Source organism: Protopterus annectens, chromosome 3.part1, assembly GCF_019279795.1.
Source record: "Protopterus annectens isolate FY-2018-M chromosome 3.part1, PAN1.0, whole genome shotgun sequence".
NCBI lineage: Eukaryota > Metazoa > Chordata > Ceratodontiformes > Protopteridae > Protopterus > Protopterus annectens.
Genome location: NC_056732.1, coordinates 1,588,300,232 through 1,588,324,267, shown reverse-complemented (window position 1 = coordinate 1,588,324,267; position 24,036 = coordinate 1,588,300,232). Strand labels below are relative to the sequence as shown.

Below are 24,036 nucleotides of genomic sequence, written 5' to 3'. Positions count from 1 at the left end.
GTCCGTGTGTGTGTGCGTGTGCGTGCGTGCGAATGTCTGTGCGTGTGTGTGTGTGTGTGTGTGTGTGTGTGTGTGTCTGTGCGTGTGTGCGTGCATGCGTGTGTGTCTGTGCGTGTGTGTGCGCGCGCGCGTGTCTGTGCGTGCGCGTGCGTGTGTGTGTAAAACTAGGATCATATTATACTTGCAAAAAAAACCAATGCTGCTACTACAGATACTGTCACGGGTCCATGGTTCAGCTGTAGTGTGTTAAGCACATCAGGGTTGCAATTTAGGATTTTGTAACTGAGAAGGACACCACCAGCACCAAAGAAGCTACGACATATATAATTTCAATTCTTATTAGACACTTCTTCCATTCAAAAGCATTCCTTCCTGCTGTGACAAATGTGGATAACAAACCCAGGTTCTCTGAGATTTCGAACACACCACCCCATGTTTTTCAGATGAGCAGATGGAATGTAATAGTCAAAAGACAGCTGTTGTACAGTGCCGCACTTAAGTAAGGCTCTGCTTTTGAAATTTTCTATATTATTTTCAGACTATGTGCATGTTGCAGCTAATTATAATGGTCATCCAGTTTAATGTCTTTGTACTGGAAAAAGGAATCCCTTAAGGATTAACAAAGGGGCCTTTACTCTTTTCAGTTTTTATAAATGGTGTGCCACTATGACAATACTAAATGGCGTGTTGAGTATGCAGATGCCAGTAAAACAATCTAAGGTATTATATCAAAAAAGATAATTCAAAGGTGGAGATGTCCTACAATAAAATCTGAGAAAGAGTGGTTGGAAATGATGCTTGGTCAGTTTGGAGAGGAATACCAGTGTGAGATGTAGAAAAGTACAAGTAGATAAAATTTATACTGTAGTAATAAAGATGAAATTAAATTTGTCAATAAATATAGGTACAATTCTTGAAAGTAGATTTACTTTTAGGTTCATAGGTTCATAGGTAGGTACTAGGCTATCTGCCCGAGGGCATTTATAAGCTTAGCCAGAGTGTGTCGGCTTTCGCCGCCCCATTGATTAATTAACTGATCCTCTGTCAAGCAGAGCCAATGAAGTGATCCCAGGGGTGTATTTTCTGTTACCCATCCACTCATCAAGGTTTCTCTTGAAGAGTGTTAGTGAGGGGCTCTGCCTGATGTAATTTGGAATTTTGTTCCAAAGCATGGGGAGTCTCTGTGACAGGAATCTATCCCTCCAGCATGTTCTATTTATTGTTGTGGTGAGGTTTAGCTCACTAGAGCTCATGGCTCGAGGAAACTTGGATTTCTTTAGGTGGAGCATGTCCATCAATTCTGAGTTGAACATGGCTTTGTAAGTCAGGCAGAGATCACCTCTGAGTAAGCGATATGCCACTGAGTACAGCCAGAGTTTTTTCAGTCGGGCTGCATAGGACATATGTTTGAGACCAGTAATCCTCTTGGTGAGGTACCTTTGTGGTCTTTTCAGTTGTTGGAAGTGTCTTGTGAGGTACATCCCAAATGGGGCATTGTACTCTATGATGGGTCTAATGAGTAACGAGTAGAGGGGCACTATAACCTCTTTATTTCTAGATGTGAACCCTTTAGTAAATAGATGGGCCACATCGAAGGATTTCCTAACTACTTTGGCAATATGATTGTCAAAGGAGAGATTACTATCTACCTGGGTCCCCAGATCTCTTATTACTTCTTCTGTATTAAGGGGGCTGCCACCTATGTGGTAATTCGTGGGTGTTTTGTTTTTCCCAAATGGGATGACTATGCATTTTATGGCATTTAGCTTGAGGTCATGACTTTGACACCAGGTGTCCATCTCAGTAAGGCCCTTTTGGAGGATGTCCATGTCAGCCAGAGAGTCAATTATGGCTCCCAGTTTGCAGTCATCGGCAACCTTGGTTAACCATAGTCCTCCTGTGTTTTCCTGTACTGCTTAGAAGTATATGCCAGACAGTAGGGGTCCCAGGACTGAGCCTTGCAGGACACCACTTGTGACTGGTTTAGAGTCGGACCTGGAGACCAATGTGAGTTCTGTCTGTAAGCCAGTTGGCAACCCATCTCATGATGTAGGGGTTTATGTTCAGGCTGGTGATTTTTTCTGTAATACCCGAGTGGGGAATGGTGTCAAAAGCCTTGGTGAGGTCAAGGTTGGCTGTGTGAACCATCTTTCCCTCACCTATGGCCTTGGTGACTATCTCAAAGAAGTCAACCAGGTTTAGAAGGCATGATCTGCCCTTAACAAAGTCGAACTGGGTCGGGTCAGGTGTTTGGAGGTTCCTAATGTCTTTGTTAATGAGGTCCATGATGATGCGCTCCATAGCCTTGCAGACCAGGCTAGTCAGGCTTATGGGGCGATAGTTACCAGGGTCAGTTGTGGCCCGTCCTTTGTGGAGAGGAATAACCGTTGCTGTGCACCATTCTATGAGCATGTAGCCCGTGGAGAGGCTGAGGTTGAACAGCGTGTTTAGGTGGGGGGTTAGTTTGTTCTGTAGTTTGTGCAAGACGCAGCCTGGGACACCATCTGGTCCCACTGACACTGTGTTTTTGGCTTTTGAAAGGGCTGTTTTCACCTGTGCGTCTGTGATTTTTGGGACACTGCACTTTTCCGGTATTGTTGTGGGTCCTTTTGGAGGTGAGAGGGGGGTGAAGTTTGCACTGAATCAATCTGCCAGGATGTTGGCAATATCAGTAGGTTCAGTATATTTTGTGCTATTTTGCACTAGTTCAGTGCATATATGCGAGTTGCCACTTAGAGTCTTAACATAGCTAAAGAAGGCTTTGTAGTTATCTTTTGAATCCTTGGCTATTTTACTTTCAAAGTTAGCCTTGGATGATTTCATGAGGGACCACAGTTTCTTACTGATACTGATCAGGGATGTCTTTCCTTCTTGGGATTTGCTTTTTTTCTGAAATAGTTTCCTCCTTCTATTGTATAGCCTGTTTATTGCAAGGATCCACGAAACTGTTTTCCTTCAGTTAGAGGAGTGAGTCTTGGTTTTGCTAGGGATGGCATGATCCATGCTTCCTTGTTGGTGCTCACAGAGTGCATTTGTAAAGGTTTCTGCATCTTGGGAAGCGCTATCCTTTAGCGTGGGGGCTGTGAAACTTACCACCTCTGTCTTAAGTAAGGTGAAGTTTGGTTTAGTAAAGTTTTTTACTGTGGATTTCTTAGTTGGGGTGGTGGTGGGGTGTGGACATCCAGAGTGATTAGTTTATGGTCTGATCTAACCAGTGATGGGTTGACCTCTGGTGTGGAACACCTGTCACCCATGTTAGTGATGACCAGGTCCAGTATGTTTTCACCTCAGTAGGGGAGTTTACCAGCTGATCCAGGGCGTTTGAGTTGATGAATTCCAGGAAGCACTGGGCCTGGGAATTTGTACTCGAGTAGTTTTCCCAGTGAATGGTAGGGTAATTGAAATTGCCCAATATCAGGGTGCTTGGTAGGACCTTCATGTTTCCAGTGTCTCCAGAAAGGTGGAGTAGTGGTCCTGGGTTATGGAGGGTGATCTGTAGCAGGCCACAATTTGCATTGCAGATTTGCCTGATGTTTGTTGCACATGGATGATCTCAGAGGTATCATGGTGCGCCACTAACCTGGAGGTGTAGGTATCCTTGATGAATATGGATACACCCCCTCCTTTTGTGTTTTGGTCCATGTTCTGTGGCCGAAACGTGTGGTATGAGTTGTAGCCCGGTAGTGCTGGGGTGCTCTCTGGAGCCTTGAACCAGGTTTCAGTTACTGCACAGATGACATTCTCCATACTGAGGAGTGCTTCGAGCGCGTGCATTTTGAGTGTTAAACTCCTGGCGTTGAGTAGCATAACCCTCAGTTTTTTGTTAATTGTGCTGTTTACGGAGGTGGGTTTGAATTTTGAACTTTGCCTAAAAAAGGCACTATGGGGGCAGCAAGAGCCTTGGCCGGTATTCGAAAGCCTAGGGGTGACCAGTGCAAACAGTCTCTTGCGAAGCAACGTGGCTTGTTGAGCATGCTGTCCCAGGCTGACAGACATTGGATCCCCTTTGAATGACACCAGTAGCTTAGCCAATTGTTGAAATTGATCATTTTTTTCTTTATACTGAGGTATCATTCTTGGTGAGGGCAGGATGCTACTCAGGGTCAAGGTCATACCAGCCTGGGCTACATGATCAGAGAGCTCTTCCATGTCTCTTTTCATGTAGTCCAGGGAGGTACATCTCAGGTCATTCACACCATCATTATTTTTGTGAATTCTATAGAAACAATTTGTAAGAAAGAAAGGAAGAAAGGGGATTGTTTCTTAAACTGTATATATGAGTTTATTAATATTTATCTATGACACTTTTCATCTAATCACATATCATCTAAAAAATAATCTAATACATGTTTAATGTAAAACACACAGTCGAATCATAATACCTCTAAAACTTTTTATATAGTAAATACTTCTCCAAAAAAACTTCTTTTTTTTGCAGGGGAACAATCCCCCCTGCTCCCCATAATTAAATATACTAACTCCACAGTTGCACAACTGCATTGAAAAGAGAATACAATGTACATATTCCCTATCTGGTAGAATGTCCCTTGCATGTTGAATACCATCTAAATGAAGCTACTGCACAAATATTAATCTGAATGTTTAATAGTCTAGAGGGTAAAAACTGATGTGGCTATTTCCACATTATAACCTTCTAATATTGAATGCGATGTATTTATTTTTGCCATAGGCTTAAAAGCAGTTTTAGTTGATGTGTGGCATGAATAATAATAATAAAATCCTCAAGAGTGCATACTATACAGCAACTTTTATGGAAAGTTTAGTAAACTGAACTCCTTAACATAAGTATTTATCAGTACTGAAGCATGACAAAAGAATGTTTTATTCTAATATATTGTATTTATTTGTTTACTAAGACCATTAGGGACAAGTGCCTATTTATAGGGACAATCCAAGAGCACCATCTGATTAAGTGGTTTTCTCAGAGTCACCAAGCAGGCAAATGAGACTGTGGGAATCAAACTCATGATGAAAAGATGAAGCTCATTAGCAACTCATAGCCATAATCCTCTGCACTAAACTGCCAAGCAATCTAGTAATAACATTACTAGCAGTCAATGCTCAACTAGTTTTGTTGTCTTATTACTGTTGGCTCCTTTCCCCATGATATATTCTTTGGTATTCATATCAGGCCTCAACAGAATAATGTAACATTTTGGCAGAAATATACAGCTGAGCAAACCAGCACTTGAAGACAAAATAGCAAATATCTCCACAGCAACCATGTACTTCCCCTTTGTGCTGAGATAGGCAGGAATGAATGAGATCCAGACACTGACAAACACCAGCATACTAAAAGTAATGAACTGAGCTTCATTAAAACTATCAGGTAACTTTCTAGCTAGAAAGGCCGTTACAAAGCTAGCACAAGACAGCAAGCCCATATATCCCAGCATGCACCAGAAAGCAACAATGGAACCCTCATTACACTGAATTATAATTTTTGTGCTCAGGTATTTCATGTTTGCTTCTGGAAAGGGAGGAGATGTCAGTACCCAGACAATGCACAGAATAATCTGAGACAGTGTACAACAGAAGATGACAGTAATAGGTAATGCAGGCCCAACCCATTTCCTCAGGCTGCTGTTTGGTTTTGTAGCTTTAAATGCTATGACCACCATAATGGTTTTTGCCAACACACAGCCAACACAAAATGCAAATACAATCCCAAAGGCAGTTTGCTGGATTACACAAGTCATTGTATTTGGATGGCCAATGAAAATCAAAGAACAAAGGCAACACAACACCAGGCCAACAAGAAGGAAATAACTGATCTCTTGGTTGTTGGCTCTAACAATGGGGGTTTCCTTGTAAAGAGAAAATATTATTAGAATGGCTGTAGGCATCAGTGCAAAAAGAATGGCCAAGATTGCAAGTGCTGCACCCAAGGGGTCTTCATAAGCGAGGTACTCCACAGACTTCTGAAGGCACATGTCTCGTCTTTCATTAGACATATGATCATCTAGGCATCTTAGGCATTCAATTGAATCTGAAACAGAAATATTACAATTAATAATTGATTGGCAAAGACACTTTCAGGCATGACAGTCTTAATAATTGTTATGCATAATAATAATTTAGTATATGTTTCTTAAGCAAATATACATTATAGAGCCTTTGGACTGACAAACAAGCAGGGCACCCATCTCTACAGTTGATAAGTCATTCCTGAAAATATGTACCATATTTGTGTCTTTCGGCTTTTCCTGGTTAGGGGTCGCCACAGCGGAACTCCGGTCTGCTAATGATTGGCAGTAGATTTTTACGTACTGGCTTGCTAGGCCTAACGCACAACCTTCAACGAAGGAACGCCCATTCACGCATGTCGTTACACAGAAGACACTTTAACTGAGAATCGAACGGGCAACGTCTAACTGTGAGGCGACAACGCTACCACAGCACCACCACCGCAGTGTGTGTGTGTATATATATATATATATATATATATATATATATATGGTTCTACCTCACTTAAACGACACGCCGGAACATCGACACGGAAATCACGAGCCCCAGAAGATCGACAGCTCAGAAGACCGACGCGACGGGACCCAGAAGATCGACAGTGCAGAAGACCGACCCGACGGATGAAAGCACCGACGCCGAGGATGCCGACATGGGAAAAGGCTGTGTAAGTATGCGGTAGTGACGGACGTTAGGGTGCGAGTAAGGTAAGTGTGGATATTGACGGTCTGTGGGAATAGGGGTGGGTTAAGTGAGTTAGGGTTAGGGAGCGGGTCAGGTAAGTGTCGTAGTGATTGTGTTTGGGTTAGGGATAACTGGGTTAGGGTTAGGAAGCGGGTCAGGTAAGTGTGCGGTAGTGATTGTGTTTGGGTTAGGGGTGGGATAAGTGAGTTAGGGTTAGGGAGCGCGTCAGGTAAGTGTCTGGTAGTGACGGACCTTAGGGTTAGGGTTTGGGTTAGGGTTGTAGGTAGTTGTGTATGTGAGGTTTAGTGTGGGTTTGTAGGGATTTTGGTGTGCTTATGTTGTGTATGTGGTTTTTGGACGGGGAATGTGTTTTGTTTGTTGATTGTGGTGTGTGAAGTGTATGAGGTTTCGTGTTTGTGTACCGTCGGTTATTTCGTTGTCGGGCATGTGGGATTTCGTGTTTTTGTACTGTCGGTTATGTGGTTTCGGTGATTGCGTTGTCGGTGTTTTGGTGTTTCGTTTATGTGAGGTAGAACCATATATATATATATATATATATATATATATATATATATATATATATGGATCCACTTCATAACACTGAAAGCTCAAAACACTGAAACTCAAAACACTGAAACCAAAACACTGAAAACACATATCATACATATACTGAGTTTAAGCAACATAAATCATAGCACTCTTCACCAAGTGCAAGCAGGGGACTAAGCACACCTGTACCACCCATAGCCCCCCACACCCCATGCTACTTATATATATATCAACTCCAAGATTGCACTTAGTGTAGTGAAATGCAATTTTGGAGTTGATATATTTAAGTAGCAGGGGGTGTGGGGGGTGCAGCCCCTCACATGGGGGGAGCAGGGGGGCATGCCTTGGAAAAGGCTATGATTTATGTTGCTTAAACTCAGTATATGTATGATATGTGTTTTTCAGTGTTTTTGGTCTTCTTATTATGAAGTTTTCTCATTTTCAGTGTGTTGAGTTTTCAGTGTTATGAAGTGAATCTATATATATATATATATATATATATATATATATATATATATATATATATGGTTTACCATCAAAATTTTGACTGACACATTGCCAGATCCACTTACGCAAAATCTGAACTCCGACTGTTGAAAACATCAAACACCGATATTCCAAACTGTAAAATCTCACTCCCTTTTTTTACCCAAGTTAGCAATTATTTTTAGGTGAGGCATGGTCAGGAAATGTTGGCATTCGTTTTTTTTTTGGGGGGGGGTTTGGCATTTGGAGAATTCAGTATTATGGGTTTTGAGTAAATTGCCTGACGGTGTGCATAAATGGTGAAGCTTGAAATTTTGATAGTAAACCTATGTGTGTGTATGTATGTATATAGGTTTATAGGTTCATAGGTTCATACTAGGCATTTATAAGCCTAGCCAGAGTGTGTTTGGCTTTCACCACCCATTTTAAATTAATTTTGCTATGCCCTTTTTCGAGGTTAGTATACTGTACCTCTGTCTAACAGTGACACAGAAGTGATACCCGGGGTAAACCTACGATCTCCCATCCACTCATCAAGATTCCTCTTGAAGAGAGTCACTGAGGGACTCTGCCTAACTTGGACTTGGATTTTATTCCAGAGTGAAGGGAGCCTCTGGGTTATGAATCTGTCCCTCCAGCATATCCTATTTATTTCAGTGCTGAGGTTCAAGTTTCTCGAGCACGTAGCTCGAATGGATTTGGATTTTCTGAGGTGCAGCATGTCCATTAATTCCGGGTTGGACATGGCTTTATACATCAGGCACAGATTGCCTCTGAGCAGGCAGTATGCCACTGAGTAGAGCTGGAGTTTCTTTAACCGGGCAGCATATGGCATCTGTTTGAGCCCTTTGATCCTCTTGGCGAGGTATTTGGGGTCTTTCCAGTTGCTGCAGGTGTCTGGTAAGGTACATCCCAAAAGGGGCATTGTACTCAATTATGGGCCTGATGAGGGATGAGTAAAGAGGCACGATGACCTCCCCTGATCTAGATGTGAATCCCTTCATGATTAGGTGGGCTATATAAAATGTTTTTCTAACCACTTTGGCCACGTGGTTGTCAAATGAGAGATTGCTATCAACTTGGGTCCCCAGGTCCCTAATTACTTCTTCTGTACTTAATGGATTACCACCTATGTGGTAATTTGTGGGCACTTTGTTTTTGCTAAAGGGGATGACTATACACTTTTGGCGTTTAGCTTGAGGCCATGGCTCTGGCACCAGTTGTCTGTTTCTATGAGGCCCTTTTGGAGGATGCTTGTGTCGGCTGGAGAGTCAATTATGGCACCCAGTTTGCAGTCATCTGCGAACTTGGTCAGCCACAGTCCTTCCGTGTTGGCCTGTACCTCCGAGAAATATATACCGAACAAGAGAGGTCCCCGGACTGAGCCTTGTGGGACGCCACTTGTAACTGGTTTGGAGTCTGACATGGCTCCAGCAATTCTAACCATGTGGGTTCTGTCCTTGAGCCAGTTTGCAACCCATCTAGTGACATAGGGGTTTATATTTAAGCTGGTGAGCTTATCTATAATGCCCAAGTGTGGTATTGCATCGAAGGCTTTTGCGAGGTCCAGGTAGGCTGTGTGGACCGCCTTCCCCTCATCAATGGCCTTGGTGACTGTTTCAAAGAAATTGACCAGGTTTAAGAGGCAGGATCTGCCCTTAACAAAGCCAAACTGGGTAGGATCCAGTGTCTGTAGGTCCCCAATATCTTTATTTATGAGGTCCATGATGATCCTTTCCATAGCTTTGCAGACCAAGCTAGTCAGGCTTATGGGGCAATAGTTTCCAGGATCCGTTGAGGCACCACCTTTGTGGAGAGGGACCACTGTTGCTGTACGCCACTCTTTGGGTACATATCCTGTAGTAAGGCTGAGATTGAACAGTAGTTTTATGTTTGGGTTTAGCTCTTCTTGGAGTTCATGTAGGACGCAGCCCGGGACACCGTCTGGTCCCATTGTTGCTGTGTTTTTTTGCTTTGGAGAGGGCGGCTCTTACCTGAGCATCTGAGATGTCAGGGGGCAGCACTCTGCTGGGATAGATATTTGCCCTTTTGGTGGGGGGGTGGAGTTTGCGCTGAACCTGTCAGCTAGGATGTTGGCAATGTCTGTGGGTTTGGTGTATTTTGTGTCATTTTGGACTAATTCTGAGCATATCTGGGAATTCCCACCCAGGTTCCTAACATAACTAAAGAAAGCCTTGTGATTATCCTTAGTGTCCTGTGCAATTTTTCTCTTGAAGCTGGCCTTAGACGATTTTATGAGTGCCCGTAGTCTTTTGCTAATACTGATCAGAGATGCCTTCCCTTTTTGGGATTTTGCTCTATCATGTAGTAGCTTCCTCCTTCTATTGTATAGTTTGTTTATGGCTGGGGTCCACCAGACAGGACATCTGCCTTTGGAGGATTGGGTCTTGATTTTATTTGGGATTGCATGATCCATGCATTCCTGAAGGTGTTCATAGAATGCGGTTATAAAGGATTCTGCGGTCTGGGCTGTATTTTCCACAGGCCCGGGGGCTTTGAAGGATTCCACCTCGGTTTTGAGGAGTGTGAAATTTGCTTTAGAGAAGTTTTTCACTGTGGGTTTCTGGGCAGGGGGGTGGGGTCGGGATGTGAATATCCAGTGAGATTAGTTTATGGTCTGAGCTTACCAGTGAGGGATACACTTCTGGTCTGGAGCATAGAGTCCCCATGTTGGTGATGATCAGGTCCAGTATGTTTTCCCCTCTTGTGGGAGTGGTAACAAGTTGTTCCATAGCATTTGAGTTTATAAATTCTAGGAACCTTTGGGCTAGGGTATATATATATATATATATATATATATATATATATATATATATATATATATACATATACATATATCTAAATGAGAAGAGGACAGTGACCACTCAGAGTACTACTTGTCAGTTTACTAACTGTATTCCATACATGGTCTAAAATTAGCACATTCCACTTAGATTTCATATTCAGTCACAAATTCCTCTCTGCCGCACGGGTGTACTTCGACCCATCAAATTTACATTTGTTCGAATTTCACTTACCAGAGTCCACTTCTTCGAATCTTCATTAATCCAAAAGCACAGACTGCCGAAATCCTTTCCCTGTGAAAGGAACCACTTGGCCACCATGAGAAAAACATCTATATCAGAAGATCGAATGCTAAAAACAGTGAACACTCTTCTATGGAACTTAAAAACGTGAAACCTCAAAATGTCAAAGGAACAGCTCAGCAAATTTTTTTCCCAGAGAAAAAATGCGCTAATCTGAAAAACAAAATGCACCTCCCTAACTTAAATATACCAACTCCGAGATTGCACTACAGTGGAGAAAGCAGCAAAGTCCGGATGTTCTGTGCCTTCAACATTTTCAGGTTTTGCGTTTTAAAGTTCGATATAAGAGCGTTCTCTAATTTAAGCATTCACTCTTATGATAGGAACCCCGAGAAAATACCTAAACAGACCAAAACTAAACCTAACAAAGTGGGGGACTTTGCCTCCACACCCACACCTATTTAAATATATCGACTCCGAGATCACACTGCATTGAAGAAAGGACAAATTTCACCATGGTGGCCAAGTGGTTCCTTTCACAGGTAAAGGATTTCGACAGTACATGCTTTTGGATTAATGAAGATTCGAAGAAATGGACTCAGGTAAGTAAAATTAAAACAAATGTAAATTTGATGGGTCGAAGTAGATCCCTGCCACACATACTTCAAAATCCAACAAACTACTACTGTCTTGAAAAGGTATTTAGTAGAAAGAAAACAATCAAACGCAGAAATACTCCAAAAATAAAACAGAAAATTAACCACTGAAACAAAATCAAACATAAGAAGCAAACACACCCAACTCAAATTCATTATTAAATATGGATCATAAATGTCCACCTGGAAAACAAGATGGCTATTTTTTTTAACACATTCTGGTTGTAAAATGCATTATAAACTACTGAAATTGTTATCACTAATACTTCTTAGGTATACTGCTTGTGGTGATACATTCTGGGTTTTCTTGGCGGCTTTGCAGCATGGTTACTAAAAATAGTATTATGCTGGGTGAAGGAATCTGTATGAAAGGCAGGGAGAACTTAAGGCATCATGAATGAAGGAAAGTAGAAGGCCACTAAAACTACATTTGTTTTTGGTAATCAGTTGCATTTGATGGTATGAGATTCAAGAGGAATGGAATTTGATTTTGTTATCCTTTAGCATTTCATCTTTTCATCACAGATCCAGTTGCTGCATATGTGTTATGCCAGTAAGGTCATGGGCAACCTAAAATTTCCAGGTTTCCAGGTACAAGATACATTAACCTGAAGTCGCAGCCTCCTGCGGGTATGAATGAAGAACTTTGATCAATCCAAAGGAGATAAGTAGCTACTCTAAATGAAGTGGTCCCATATATATAAAACTGAACCTGCATAAAAACTTATCTTTATTATGAGCTAACAGAGGTCATGTGAGTAATAATAAATCTTCTCTTTCAGTTTATTCTGCCACAGTTCCAACTTTCTTTGCCACATCACTTCTATAGACTGTGCTGTCTGATTTGCATTTTAACTCATCAAATTTCTTTGTATTTCTGTAGCTCAGAACAAATAATCTGCATATGAAAAATTGAGATGATTGATATATTATTGACTACAAACCTGAAGTGGCAAATCTGAGCTTGTAAAATACAATTCTTAGTAAAAAGGGGTATTTATGAAAACTTGTCATTGCTGTATCATCTACTAACTTAATAAAATTAACATCAAGGAAATCAAGTAACATTAACACTAAGAAAAAACAAACTAATATGTCAAATTTCAGTGGTATTTAAATACAAAAATATACAAGATCATATAGTACTGCAGTGTTCCTACACCAGACTGTCCAACAGACTGTCCAGTGGTCATCTAACAACTGTCAGAAAGTGTCAATGTGCAAGCAAAATTGTTTAAGTTTCCACTACAATTGTAAATGCTCTCAAAGTAATTTGTGTATATGCATGGTTTAAAGTAGACACCAAAGCTATCCTTTTTGTCTGAAATAGTAAATGTTATCCAACAAAAATATAATTTTAGCCAAAATATGTTACATATTTTGTAGCAAAAAAGAACAGATTTAAATTACAGTATGTCATCTGGGTATCCAATAAACCAGTAAATGATGGCTTTATAACTTCCTGCAGGGTAATGCTTACAGAGGTTGAAAAGACATATTTTGTCTAGAATCTTGAGAGAAAAGAAAGAGTCACACTTCATCTTATAAAAAAAAAAGAAGTTATGTCTTACCATAATGTTCCATCTGTGTTGTAGATCTTTGTTCATTCATTACAGAGAGGACCTCGGTTCCATCCTCGGAACCAATACAGCCGTTTCCCAGCTCGCACAACCCAAAAACTCTCAGCTAAGAACTTACCCACATTGCCCCCCTCCTAGTTACTCTAGATCGAGTTTTCCCACCCTAGATAAAAGATGTAGTAACAGAAAAAATATTAGGAGGCTCTGTCTGAGCAAATACCCTAACCAAGATTTCCTAAAGTCTACCAGGAGTCCAGGCAGGGTGAAGGAGGGTGGGAAGTAATGAATGAGCAAAGATCTACAACACAGATGGAACATTGTGGCACGACATAACTTCTTTATCTGATGTTGTAAATCTTTGTTTATTCATTACAGATAGGACTGAGTCCCCAGCTACTTGAGTCCTGGGTTGCCCTAAGGAGGAATATTCCTGAGCACCATAGAACCAAAAGATGCTCATCCCCTGGAGGCCAAATCCAATTTGTAATGAGATATAAAGGTATGAGGTCTTGCCCAAGTGGCTGCTGTGCATATATCATCCATAGAGGCTCTGGAATGAAAAGCTACAGAAATAGACATAGATCTGGTAGAATGAGCCTTTATTCTGGGAGGTAAGGATAGCTTATTCTGTTGGTAGATAAAGGTAATGACATTTCTAAGCTAAGAGGATAAAGTCACTTTGGAAACAGGTTTACCCAATCTGAGTCCTGCAAAGGCTACAAACAATTGGTCTGTTTTCCTGAAAGATTTAGTCCTGTCCAAATAACAATGAAGCTGCCGGTGCACATCAAGGGTGTGTAAAAGATACTCCCCTCTATTAAAATGCCTTGGGAAGAAAACCAGCAGGTCAATAGATTGGTTAATGGAAAAGCCAGAAATTACCTTGGGCAAGAAAGAAGGGTCAGTGCAAAGGGACACCCTATCCATGTGGAAGATCAAGTAAGGACTCTTGATACTCAAGGCCTGCAGCTCAGATACTCTTCTCGCTGAGGTAAGTGCTACTAGAAGTATGGTTTTCCATGACAAAAATTTCAAATCACATGAATCAAAGAGCTCAAAAGAGAGAACCTGTAAGAGACTGAAGCACCAGAGTCAAGTCCCAGGGTTCTAAGGGAGGCTTGACTGGAGGTTTAACATGTAATACTCCTTTCAAAAAGGTCTTGCATAGGCGGTGTGACATAATTGAATTATCAAGACCACTATGAAAATTGGCGATAGCTGCTAAATGTACAGTGATTGTTGAAGCTGAGGCTCCTGCATGTAAAAGAGTAGTCAGGTATTGTAGAATCTTTTGGATAGGCATAGAAAAAGGGTCTAAGTACTGGTCTTTGGCCCAAATAGAGAACCTAGTCCATTTACTAGAATAAACCTTTCTAGTGGAAGGTTTGTGTGAGGCCAGAAGAATTTCACGAACGGGAGATGGGATGTCTGGCAGCCTGACAATCACTGGAAGTGGAGGAACCAAGCTGTAAGCTTGAGACTGTACAGGTTCGGATGAATCAGTCCCTGAGGATGAGATAACAGGTCCTGTGAATAATCCAGGATCCACAGACTGTGAATCAGATGAGGCCATAGAAACAGAAAGCAGACTTGACATGGCCAGTAGGGAGCAATGAGGATCACTTTACTTTTCAACCTCTGAGCTATCTGGAGAAATTTTGGAATGAGTGGAAACAGGGGAAAGGCATACAGAAGACCCGGGAGCCAATTGTGTGTTAGAGCATCCCTCAGTGGTTCACCCGAGGTGGGGATCAAGGCAAAATACCTTCTGCATTTGTAGTTTAGAGCAAACAGGTCACAGCAAGGCTTGCCCCAATGCTGGAAGATCTGATCTGCTATTACAGGGTTGAGGGACCACTCGTGAGGCATTAGGATGTTCCTGCTCAGATTGTCCACAATAAGGTTGAAACTCCCGGGAATGTGCATTGCTATAAGAAAGCAATTGGAAGCTATCTCCCAGTGCCAAATCCTTATGGCTTCCTGACACAGGGGGTAAGATCTGGTTCTGCCTTGCTTGTTGATATACCAGATGACTGACATGTTGTCTGACTGGATTGCAATGGTCCCTAAGGGTAGGGATGCATGGAACGCTTGCAACGCTAAGAGAACTGCCCTCAGTTCCAGGACATTTATGTGCAAGTTGGCCTCAATGGGGGTCCAGGTGCCTTGGACAGTTTTTCCCTGGAAATGCCCTCTCTACCCTAACAGTGAAGTGTTCTTGGTCACCGTGGCTGTGGGTTGGAGAAGACAGAACGGTCGACACCAAAGATTCCTTTGTAGCTTCATCCGCCATTGTATTTCTTCCTTGCAATGGTTTGTAAGGCGTATCATGTGGTTGAGTGGGTGGGTTAACAACAACCATTGTGCGGAAAGAAGCCACTGCAGGATTATGATGTGTAGTTTTGCCAGTGGTACTAACATAATGGCAGCTGCCATGGAGCCCAAGAGTTGCAGTACAAGATGTGCTGGTACATATGTGTGAGGAAAAAGGTCTTGGATTTGGTGTCTTATTTTCAAAAGCCTGTGAGGGGGGAGAGAAGCTTGACAGGATGTTGTGTCGAAGACTACTCCAATAAATTCCAGTGTCTTTGTTGGGAACATCTGAGATTTGTCTTTATTGATTGTAATCCCCAAGCGAAGAGCGAGACCTTGAGTGTAAGAGAGGCTGCGGACTAGGAGATTCCTGGTCGGAGCAAGACGGAGCCAGTCATCTAGATAGGGAAACACTTGGAATCCTTGTAGTCGAAGATGAGCTACCACAACTGCCATACATTTGGTGAAAACTATGGGGACTGTTGAAAGACCAAATGGCAGTGCACTGAACAGGTAGTGATTGGCTCCCAGCCGGAAGCGGATAAACCTCCAGGAGCAGTGATCCATCTTTATGTGGTAGTATGCATCCTGGAGGTCTATAGAGCACATCCAATTGTCCCTCCCTAGGAAGGGAAGAATGCACTGTACTGTGACCATCCGGAATTTTTGAGGTTTGATAAATTTGTTCAGTAGGCTGACATCCAGGATTGGTCTCCAGTCCCCTGTCTTTTTTGGCACTAAAAAGAACCTCGAGTAAAACCCAGATCCTGTCTGGTCTGGTGGGACTGGTTGGATGACTCTTTTTCTTAGCAGCTTTTCTATTTCTAAGGCTGCTAATTCCCTCTGATTGGGTGGTACATTGGGGATTCATTTGACAGGTCTGGTAGTTAAATTGAATGGTATTTGGCAGCCTCTGCATATTATTCTCTGCACCCAAGCATCGGTAGTAATAAGATGCCAGGCTGGTAGATGCAGATAAAAATGACCCCGACTGCTACCAGAGGAAAGCAATTGGGCCACTGCTCAGGAGCACTGGTAGGGTCTACTAGAGAAAGAATCTCTGGCGCCCTGGTTACATGGACCCCCTCTACCCCGAAAGGGGCATCTTACATAAGAGTTGCCCCCTCTGCCCTGGGGGGATTTTTCACCACGAGTGTCACAAAAGGATCCTTGAGATTTTTTGAACCACATCTTTCCTCCCTTCTGGTTCATGGAGTAGGGCCTCTGGGGGTTGGAAAAATGTATTCCCACAGCAGACAAGGTCTTTCCGTCTTTCTCACTACGTGCAGGTGTGTCTCGTACCTTGGGTCCAAAAAGTGCAGATTCATAGACAGGTGCATTGACAAAGGAAGATTTAAAGGGGTCTGCGAAGTCACACAAATGCATCCAAGCATTACTTCTCATGACAACACCAGATGCGGCAGCTTGAGCTGCCCCCTCGGTGGTGTGAGATATCAAACGCATCGAGGAGTTTGAGATGGATTCAAGGGTAGCTAGCTGTGAGGCGACAGTGTCACGAACCTCATCAGGCTGTACCCCCACCAAAGAGGAAGACATTTCAGAAATTAGGTCTCTTTGGAGGATAGTAAAGTGTGCCAGATAGTTCAGCGACCGAATGGCAAAGGTCACTGAAGCATAGGTCTGCTTCCCTAGTCTGTCCATGGTCCAGGATTCCCTGTTTGGAGGATGGACAGTGGAACTATCTTCTGCCAGTTTCCTCTTGGTGGCTGCCGCCATGACTATAGAATCAACTGTCAACTGCTTGGACCAGTGTGGCTGGTCTTCAGGTGTAGATAAAATTTTCCCTGGCCTCCGGGGGACAGGTTCTACAGTGTCCGGGGCCTTCCAGGCATGCTGCACAATTATTTTAACAAGGTCATCTGCTGGTGGGGGTCACCCAGGAAGTAGATGGCCAGGCACAGAAGGCCTGTAGGAACACCGATTCCCCAGAAGAAGGGTTAGAGGGCTTCCATTCCCCCCACTGTTTGAGGATTTCAAGAATGTCTCCGAATGAAATGTCATCTGAGGGAGAACATGGGGACACTTCCCCCTCATCACAATCAGTGTCTTCTGTGATAGATTCCTCCGGGGAATCAAGGTGCTTCCTCTTACATCATTTCTTCTGGGGTGGCTCTCCAGTGGGATCTTCTGAGGAGGACTCCGGAGAAGGGGTTCCCTTCAAAGGGGGTTCTTGTGACTCCTGTACCCGGGGACCTGACATAGCAGGTTGGGAGAGATGCATGCTAGGGGAGGTTTCTGATACTGATGTCATTGGTGCTGACTATGAGCCTTCGGAATGAAGGACCCTTTCCATCACCTGTACAGCAGGCCCACTCGAGGAGGGACGGGAGCCCAGAACTGGGAAGGGCAACCTCAGAACTGGGGTCACACCCTTCCCCAAAGAGCCCACCTCCAGTTGAGGGGTTCTGAGAGAACTGGAAGCCATCGGAACCATGGACATAGATGGTGCCAGTGAGAAAATAGGCGCTGGACTAGGTACCAAGGTAAGGACGGTCCAAGCACCACTCTGAGAAAGCATCTGCTCCATCAGAGCTGATGCAGCAAGGGTGGTTGGTGCCAACAGGGGAAACACTGTTGTCAGAGCCAAGACATTGGTACCAAGATCAGGATGGATGCTGAAGGAGGATAAACAGGGGAAGATGTGATAAAAGATTCTGAGCCTGGAGGGACGGAAGGTCTAGCTGGAATGGGCAGTCCCCTAGCTGCCAGAAGATGGTCTACAACCCACACTAAGTCTAGTTCAGAAAAACTCCTAGTGGATCTAAAGGAGGCTGCAGAAGGGAAATCAGGTCTTTCTAGAAAGGGGCTAAATCTTTGCCCCAAAAAAAGGTCATAAGTTGGAGAATATCTTGTCCTTGGCAGGTATTCGAGTTTTGAAGCCGATGAAGCCGAAGAAACTGTCAGCACCATGGCCAAGGATGGTGACGAGGCATGTACAGTCATTGGAGCTGATGTGGGAACCAAGGACGTCACCGAAGTCAGTGGTGCCATGGTTGGAACCGAAATAGGAGTGAATATCATGGTCGGCACTGAGGGAGAGGACACAGAGCCTGGTGCCAAAGAGGACTGCACCGAGGGCACTGGCAAAGCACAGAGCCAACTGGGTTCCATAACTGACAGAGATGCAGGAACCGAGTGACTCAGTTTTTCCTTATGTTTTTTGGTCTTAGGAGGGGGTGAGACCTCCGACCCAGATAGAGCCTCCAAGAAAGCTGACTTGAGTAAAAGTTTTAAAATACGTTTATTCTTATGTTCTGCTAGTGTCTGATTACTAAAACTAGCACAAATGTCACAGTCAGCTTTAATATGATCCACGCCCAAACAGTAGATGCAATGGACATGTGTATCTGAGTTAGGCATCTTACATCCACACTTGTCACACTGTTTAAATCCCAACTTAGCTTTGTCTGACATGGTAAGGTAACAATGCTATCCTACAGAAAAAATAAGGGAGAACATACCAGTGATGTTATTTTAAAGAATACCACTATTAAAAAGGGAAGGCCTATCAAAGACAGGAGAGATGGGCAGTACCAAAAAGGTAAAAAATTTAATTACCAAGAAAAAGGGTAGGAAATAGGCTTAGATTATAGGCAACAGTGAGAAAATGCTAACTTGACTAAAAAGTTAGTAATTCTGAAGAAAAACTGTCATAAAATTAACAATTTTCTACTTAGCTTTGAGAGAGATGGCTAACATGTCTGACTAGGTATGCAGCAAATGAGATCTGGAGTAACTAGGAGAGGGACATTGTGGGTAGGGTTTTAGCTGACAGTTTTTGTCATGCGCGAGCTGGGAAATGGCTGTATCAGTTCCGGGGTCCGAACCAAGGTCCTATCTGTAATAAATAAACAAAGATTTACAACATCAGATTTAACTTTTTACCTCTTCTTAGGTGCTATAGTGATTTTATCAAGGTTTGCAACAACTAAATTACACTTCATTCTTTCAGGAATTAAATAGAGACCTTTTTTGCGAGTAGAAATTGATATTTTTGAATGAGGCATGTGTAAGGGGATTATCACTGCAGCTCTTAAATCTATGTTAAGAGCCATGTACTCTGAAAAACAGTTTCTGTACCTTTTGCAAAAAATACGTCTGCAAAAACAAATAGAAATATGTCTGTTAAATCTTCCCTAGAGCATATATCCCGTTGTTTTTTGGGAAAGGCCTTGCTTTTTCAGACATTTTCTTGTTTTATGGACTTGTGTTTCAATTCATTATTGTTCTCGGTGAGATGTAGGTTAAAAAAATACCATTGAATTTGAGAATCTAATCAAGAGCAGGCTGGATAAATCTGGTTAATATGCACATTAAATGTCATGAAGAAATGGAAAATAAATTAAACCAGTCTTTCAGGGAATAGAATAAATGGCTAAAGTACTTCTAACTAAAAGGTAAAGATCTGGGGATACAGAATCTCATTGGGGGGCCTGTAACATGATCCATGTAAGGGCATTCATTATTATCTGAACATCCAAGAGTTCAGTCTGCAGCAATGCCAATGTAGATGGATTCTCAAGACAGGTTATAGGTTAATGTGTTCCCAGACAGGCCCGTTTCTGTTAAGCAACATTTTTCCAGGGTCACTTCAAAAACTAGCGTGAGTCTTCAAAGTGGGGAAAGATGTGATGTCAGGTATTGCCAGCTGTACCTGGAGACGTGGGACAGTGCATGAGTGGCATATGCCAGCATGGCTGGCTGAAGTTTTGTAAATAATCTTATGTCATTTGACTGTCACATTAATTTGTACAGATGCTTGTATTAAAAATGTATTTGTAAATGTTGCTTATGTTAAAAAAAATGCTGCAGCAGAATCTTAACAGAGTTCTGAATCTGAACTGTGCCAGAGTCAAGTGACTAGCTGTAATGTAATTCTATAACCAGCTGAAGGACAGAACTCTGGCAACAGCAGTTTGTTTGTTTTTGCTTTTGTTTTTCCTTTGCAATCTGATATACAAGAGATGTATGTCAGTTATCACAGTAGTTAGTAGTTGTTCAGTTGTTGTTAGTTGTACAATTCACTGTGTGGAGTATCTCACCTTGCCTTATGGAAGTGAGCATTTCAGCAGTACAGCTTGCCTTGTGATATTAAGTGAGTTAACTAGGGACAGTTTATGTTTAGTTTAGTTAGGAAAAGTACCGTGAGATTAGTTTGATATTTCTTTTTTCTGCATGTCAGATTCTAACCAACTATGTTATTTTATATTTCCTGTGACTGAAAACTCTGTTTATTGTCACTAAATATTAAGTATTTTCCTGTTTTCTATTTTTATTATCCATTATTAAATATTGTTATACATTTTCATTGTGACTGATCTTTTAGTGAATTATTTTAATATATTGAGAGTATCTGTGCTTATTTTAGTGTCACTGTGGTTACTCCAAAAAGCTTTACTGCTTCAATCACACTCTACCATTCATATCGCTATTAATTTAACACAGTATAATTGGTTGCCCCTTGTAAGAGCCTTAGAGTATTTGGCTGGTGGCAGCTACCTTGGACTCTGAAGAGAGAGGACACAGCTGGTGAATCTGTGTTAGCCTTTCTCAGGTGTGTATGTGTGTGTATGTGAAAAATCAGATATTCAAGTGTGTGTGCCAGATAGTTGGAACTGGGACACAATGCTCCAAAGTGGGTCTTGTTTGGGATTTGGAGAGACAGTGGGTCCAGTCCCAGCAGAGCATGTTCTCTGTGTGCTCTTAGGGGAGACTGTGTTGAGTACAAAGAACTGCATTTGAAATACTGTGTAAATCAATTTTTCCCATGTTTAGCGACCTCTTCTCAAGTGTTAAACTTCATTTGTCGAAATTGTACACAGTTTTGTGTGTTTGTTCTAAGCTGATAGCAGCTGGGGTTGTTCTTAAAATGTTTTTGTTTGAGAGTTTTCTTTATAGCAAAAAGTCTTGAAAATGTTGCATAGGTTCAAACGGAGATGAGAAGAAACAACTGTATAAAAGATCAGCCTGCCAAACAGCATGTGTATGTAAGACAAACATTGGAAATGCACATTCAAAAAACTGTCATGAATACTGGTAAGGAACAATTGCTTTTTAATATATGGTTGCTCTATCCATACTATCTTGTAATGTAAATTAGCTTACAGGTATAGGGAAAAAGGAAAGAGTATTGAACTATACTAAGAAATACAGAGTGCAAATAGCAATGCTACAGGATTCATATTTGGAGAGAAATGAGCATGTGTATTTGACACGGAAATTATTTCAGGATGGATATTCAGCAGAATAGTGGGGGAAAATGAAAAGGGGAGTAATAATATTGATTCCTAGGGAGCTCTAATAGTGATGGAAGAGGGGAAAAAGATGATAATGGAAGATTTGTGGTAGTGAGTGTTTGCTGACAAAGGAGGAGGATTTCACTGGCATGTATTTACTTTTTCACCAAAAACTGCTCTTATGGAACTTAAGAAAATTTGGGGAGAAATACAGTTTCCAGCAGGAAATATTACTTACAGGAAGAGACTGGAACTTGGTTTATAATAATGAGGATTTATAAGGGGGACCTAGAAGGGAAAACATAACAAATAAGTGTAGATTTCTAAAGAAATTTATAAAAATCCAAAAAGGAAAAGGAACCAGCTTACATGGTATAAAAATAGACTTTAATACAGCAGACAACAGTAAAAAACAGATAAGCGCTTTCATGCCTGCACTTGGCGCTTGGTCAAATCTAGCGCAATCAGATAAGAATAACAGATTGCAGGCATCTGTTTCTTACTGTTGTCTTGCTGTATTAAAGTCTATTTTTATACGATGTAAGTTGGTTCCTCTTCTTTTTGGATTTAGCACTTCTGTTTTGAACCAGCTGAATCCAGAGTCCTTGGTTGTTTACTAAATTTATGAAAATATTTGGTATGGCAGACATGAATTTAGTAGGAGTAGGAATGCAGACAGAATTTACATATTATTCCCCATAGTACAATAACTGGTCAAGACTGGATAGAATATATATTTCACAGGAGCATATGCATTTACTTGAAAACTTCAAAATACATCCAGTAACTATTTTAGATCATATACCAATAAAAACTAAGATTAGAAAATGTACAGTAATAAAGTAAAAAATGAAACACTTTACTACCTATCTCTTGAAAAGAGAGGAATTCAAGGAATGGGTAGTGAAAATTATTCTAGAGCTAACAGAGAAGACAGAAATTTAATCAGAAGTGATAGCTGGCGAGTAGGATAAAGTGAAAATGGAACTGAAAAACATGGCAGAAATAAAAGACAAGGACATACGGTTAAGAAGTAATAAGAATTATTCAGAGAGGGTGACAAAGGTTCAAGTATTGCAGAATAAGGAGAATCTGACAGAACAAGAAAAGGCGCAACTGAAGGCTGCTAAAGAGAAAGTAAGGAAGTATTTGTATAATATGCATGAGTTTGGAAACATTGCAGTTGAACAAGTATTTTTGATAATTCCAGTGCACAAAACTTTTACTATAACAACTTAGGCAGTAGAAAGCAGAAAGAGTTGATGTCAAACTTAGGGAGCCTATAACAAGAAAAATAACCAGAGATCCTACAGAGGTATTAGAGATGTTTCAGAAATTTTATGAAAATTTGTATAAAGCAGAGGACTGTGGAAACCAAGAAAGAGCACAAATGGAAGTATTTGTGGAAGGTTTAATTACGCCAGTATTAGAGGAAGATGAGGCTTGACAATTGATAGTTAACAGAGGAGATAAGACAAAAATGATTATGTATTATCAACTGGTAGGGAAGACATCAGGAACAAATGGTATTTCTGTGGAAGTTTGGAAGTTAGGAGGGGATAAAGTGAAAAACATTTGAAATATTTTGTTTAATAGTATTTTAAAAGGACTGCAGTCCTGAATGTGCTGTTCTTCGGATGAGATGTTAAATCGAGGCACCATCTACTTGAGATGGTGGTAGTTCAGGTGGATGTAAAAGATCCCATGGCACCTGTCGAAAAGAGTAGGGAGAAGTTCCCCAAATGCCTGGCTATATTTCCCCTAGTAATATAAATACCACCTTGGGTCTCCCCTGAAAGAAGGCTACTAGCCTAGTGGGACTAAGGTTGCTAACAAGGGATAAATAAAATAAATAAACTGGGAACATGTTTTTTGGGAATGTAGTGAGCTGGCAGATTTAAAAAAAACCCTTATAGCAAACTCTAACAGAAATATAGGGGGGAGCAAATGGCTGCAACTAAGGAAACGATTCTTCTGAACTGGGACACAAGATCTGAACTGCTTAGACATAATAAGGTCTTATTAAGTTTAATTCTATTCGCTGCCAAAAATCAATTACTAGAAAATGGAAATCAAAATCTAAACCAACTATATTTGATGTATTCAGTACTGTTGATATAGTCAATATTGTAAAAGAGATAAAAGAAATAGAAATGGGATGTTTAGAAGTGGGAAGGCATAAATTGCATATTATACCATGATCCCCCCAAAACGTGCATGCTGATTGGCCAGCGTGCCCGTTGTAAATCGAGTTATACTAATGGAAAAAGGTCCGTCGCCGGACTTTGTTCCATTAGTATAACTCGTTTTTTTTAAACACTGTCTCGCTATGTTAAATGGGTTTAACATAGCGAGACAGCTTTAAAATAAGCAACGGAGATCTCCGTTGCTTATTTTAAAGCTGTCTCGCATGTTAAACCCATTTAACATAGCGAGCAGTGTTTAACACGGAGAAAGCAAGATCTCCGTTGCTTTTTAT

The 24,036-nt window shown here is 41.5% G+C and overlaps 1 protein-coding gene across 1 annotated transcript in view; it reads right to left on the bottom strand.

Annotated features, from left to right (window-relative positions):
• Positions 1 to 5,075: 5,075 nt before the first annotated feature.
• Positions 5,076 to 24,036, bottom strand: part of LOC122797820 — a 287,227-nt gene continuing 268,266 nt past the window's right edge. Inside the window, exon 6 of the mRNA XM_044066343.1 lies at positions 5,076 to 6,010. Coding sequence (XP_043922278.1) covers positions 5,076 to 6,010 — 935 coding nt within the window. The remainder of the gene's footprint in view (positions 6,011 to 24,036) is intronic.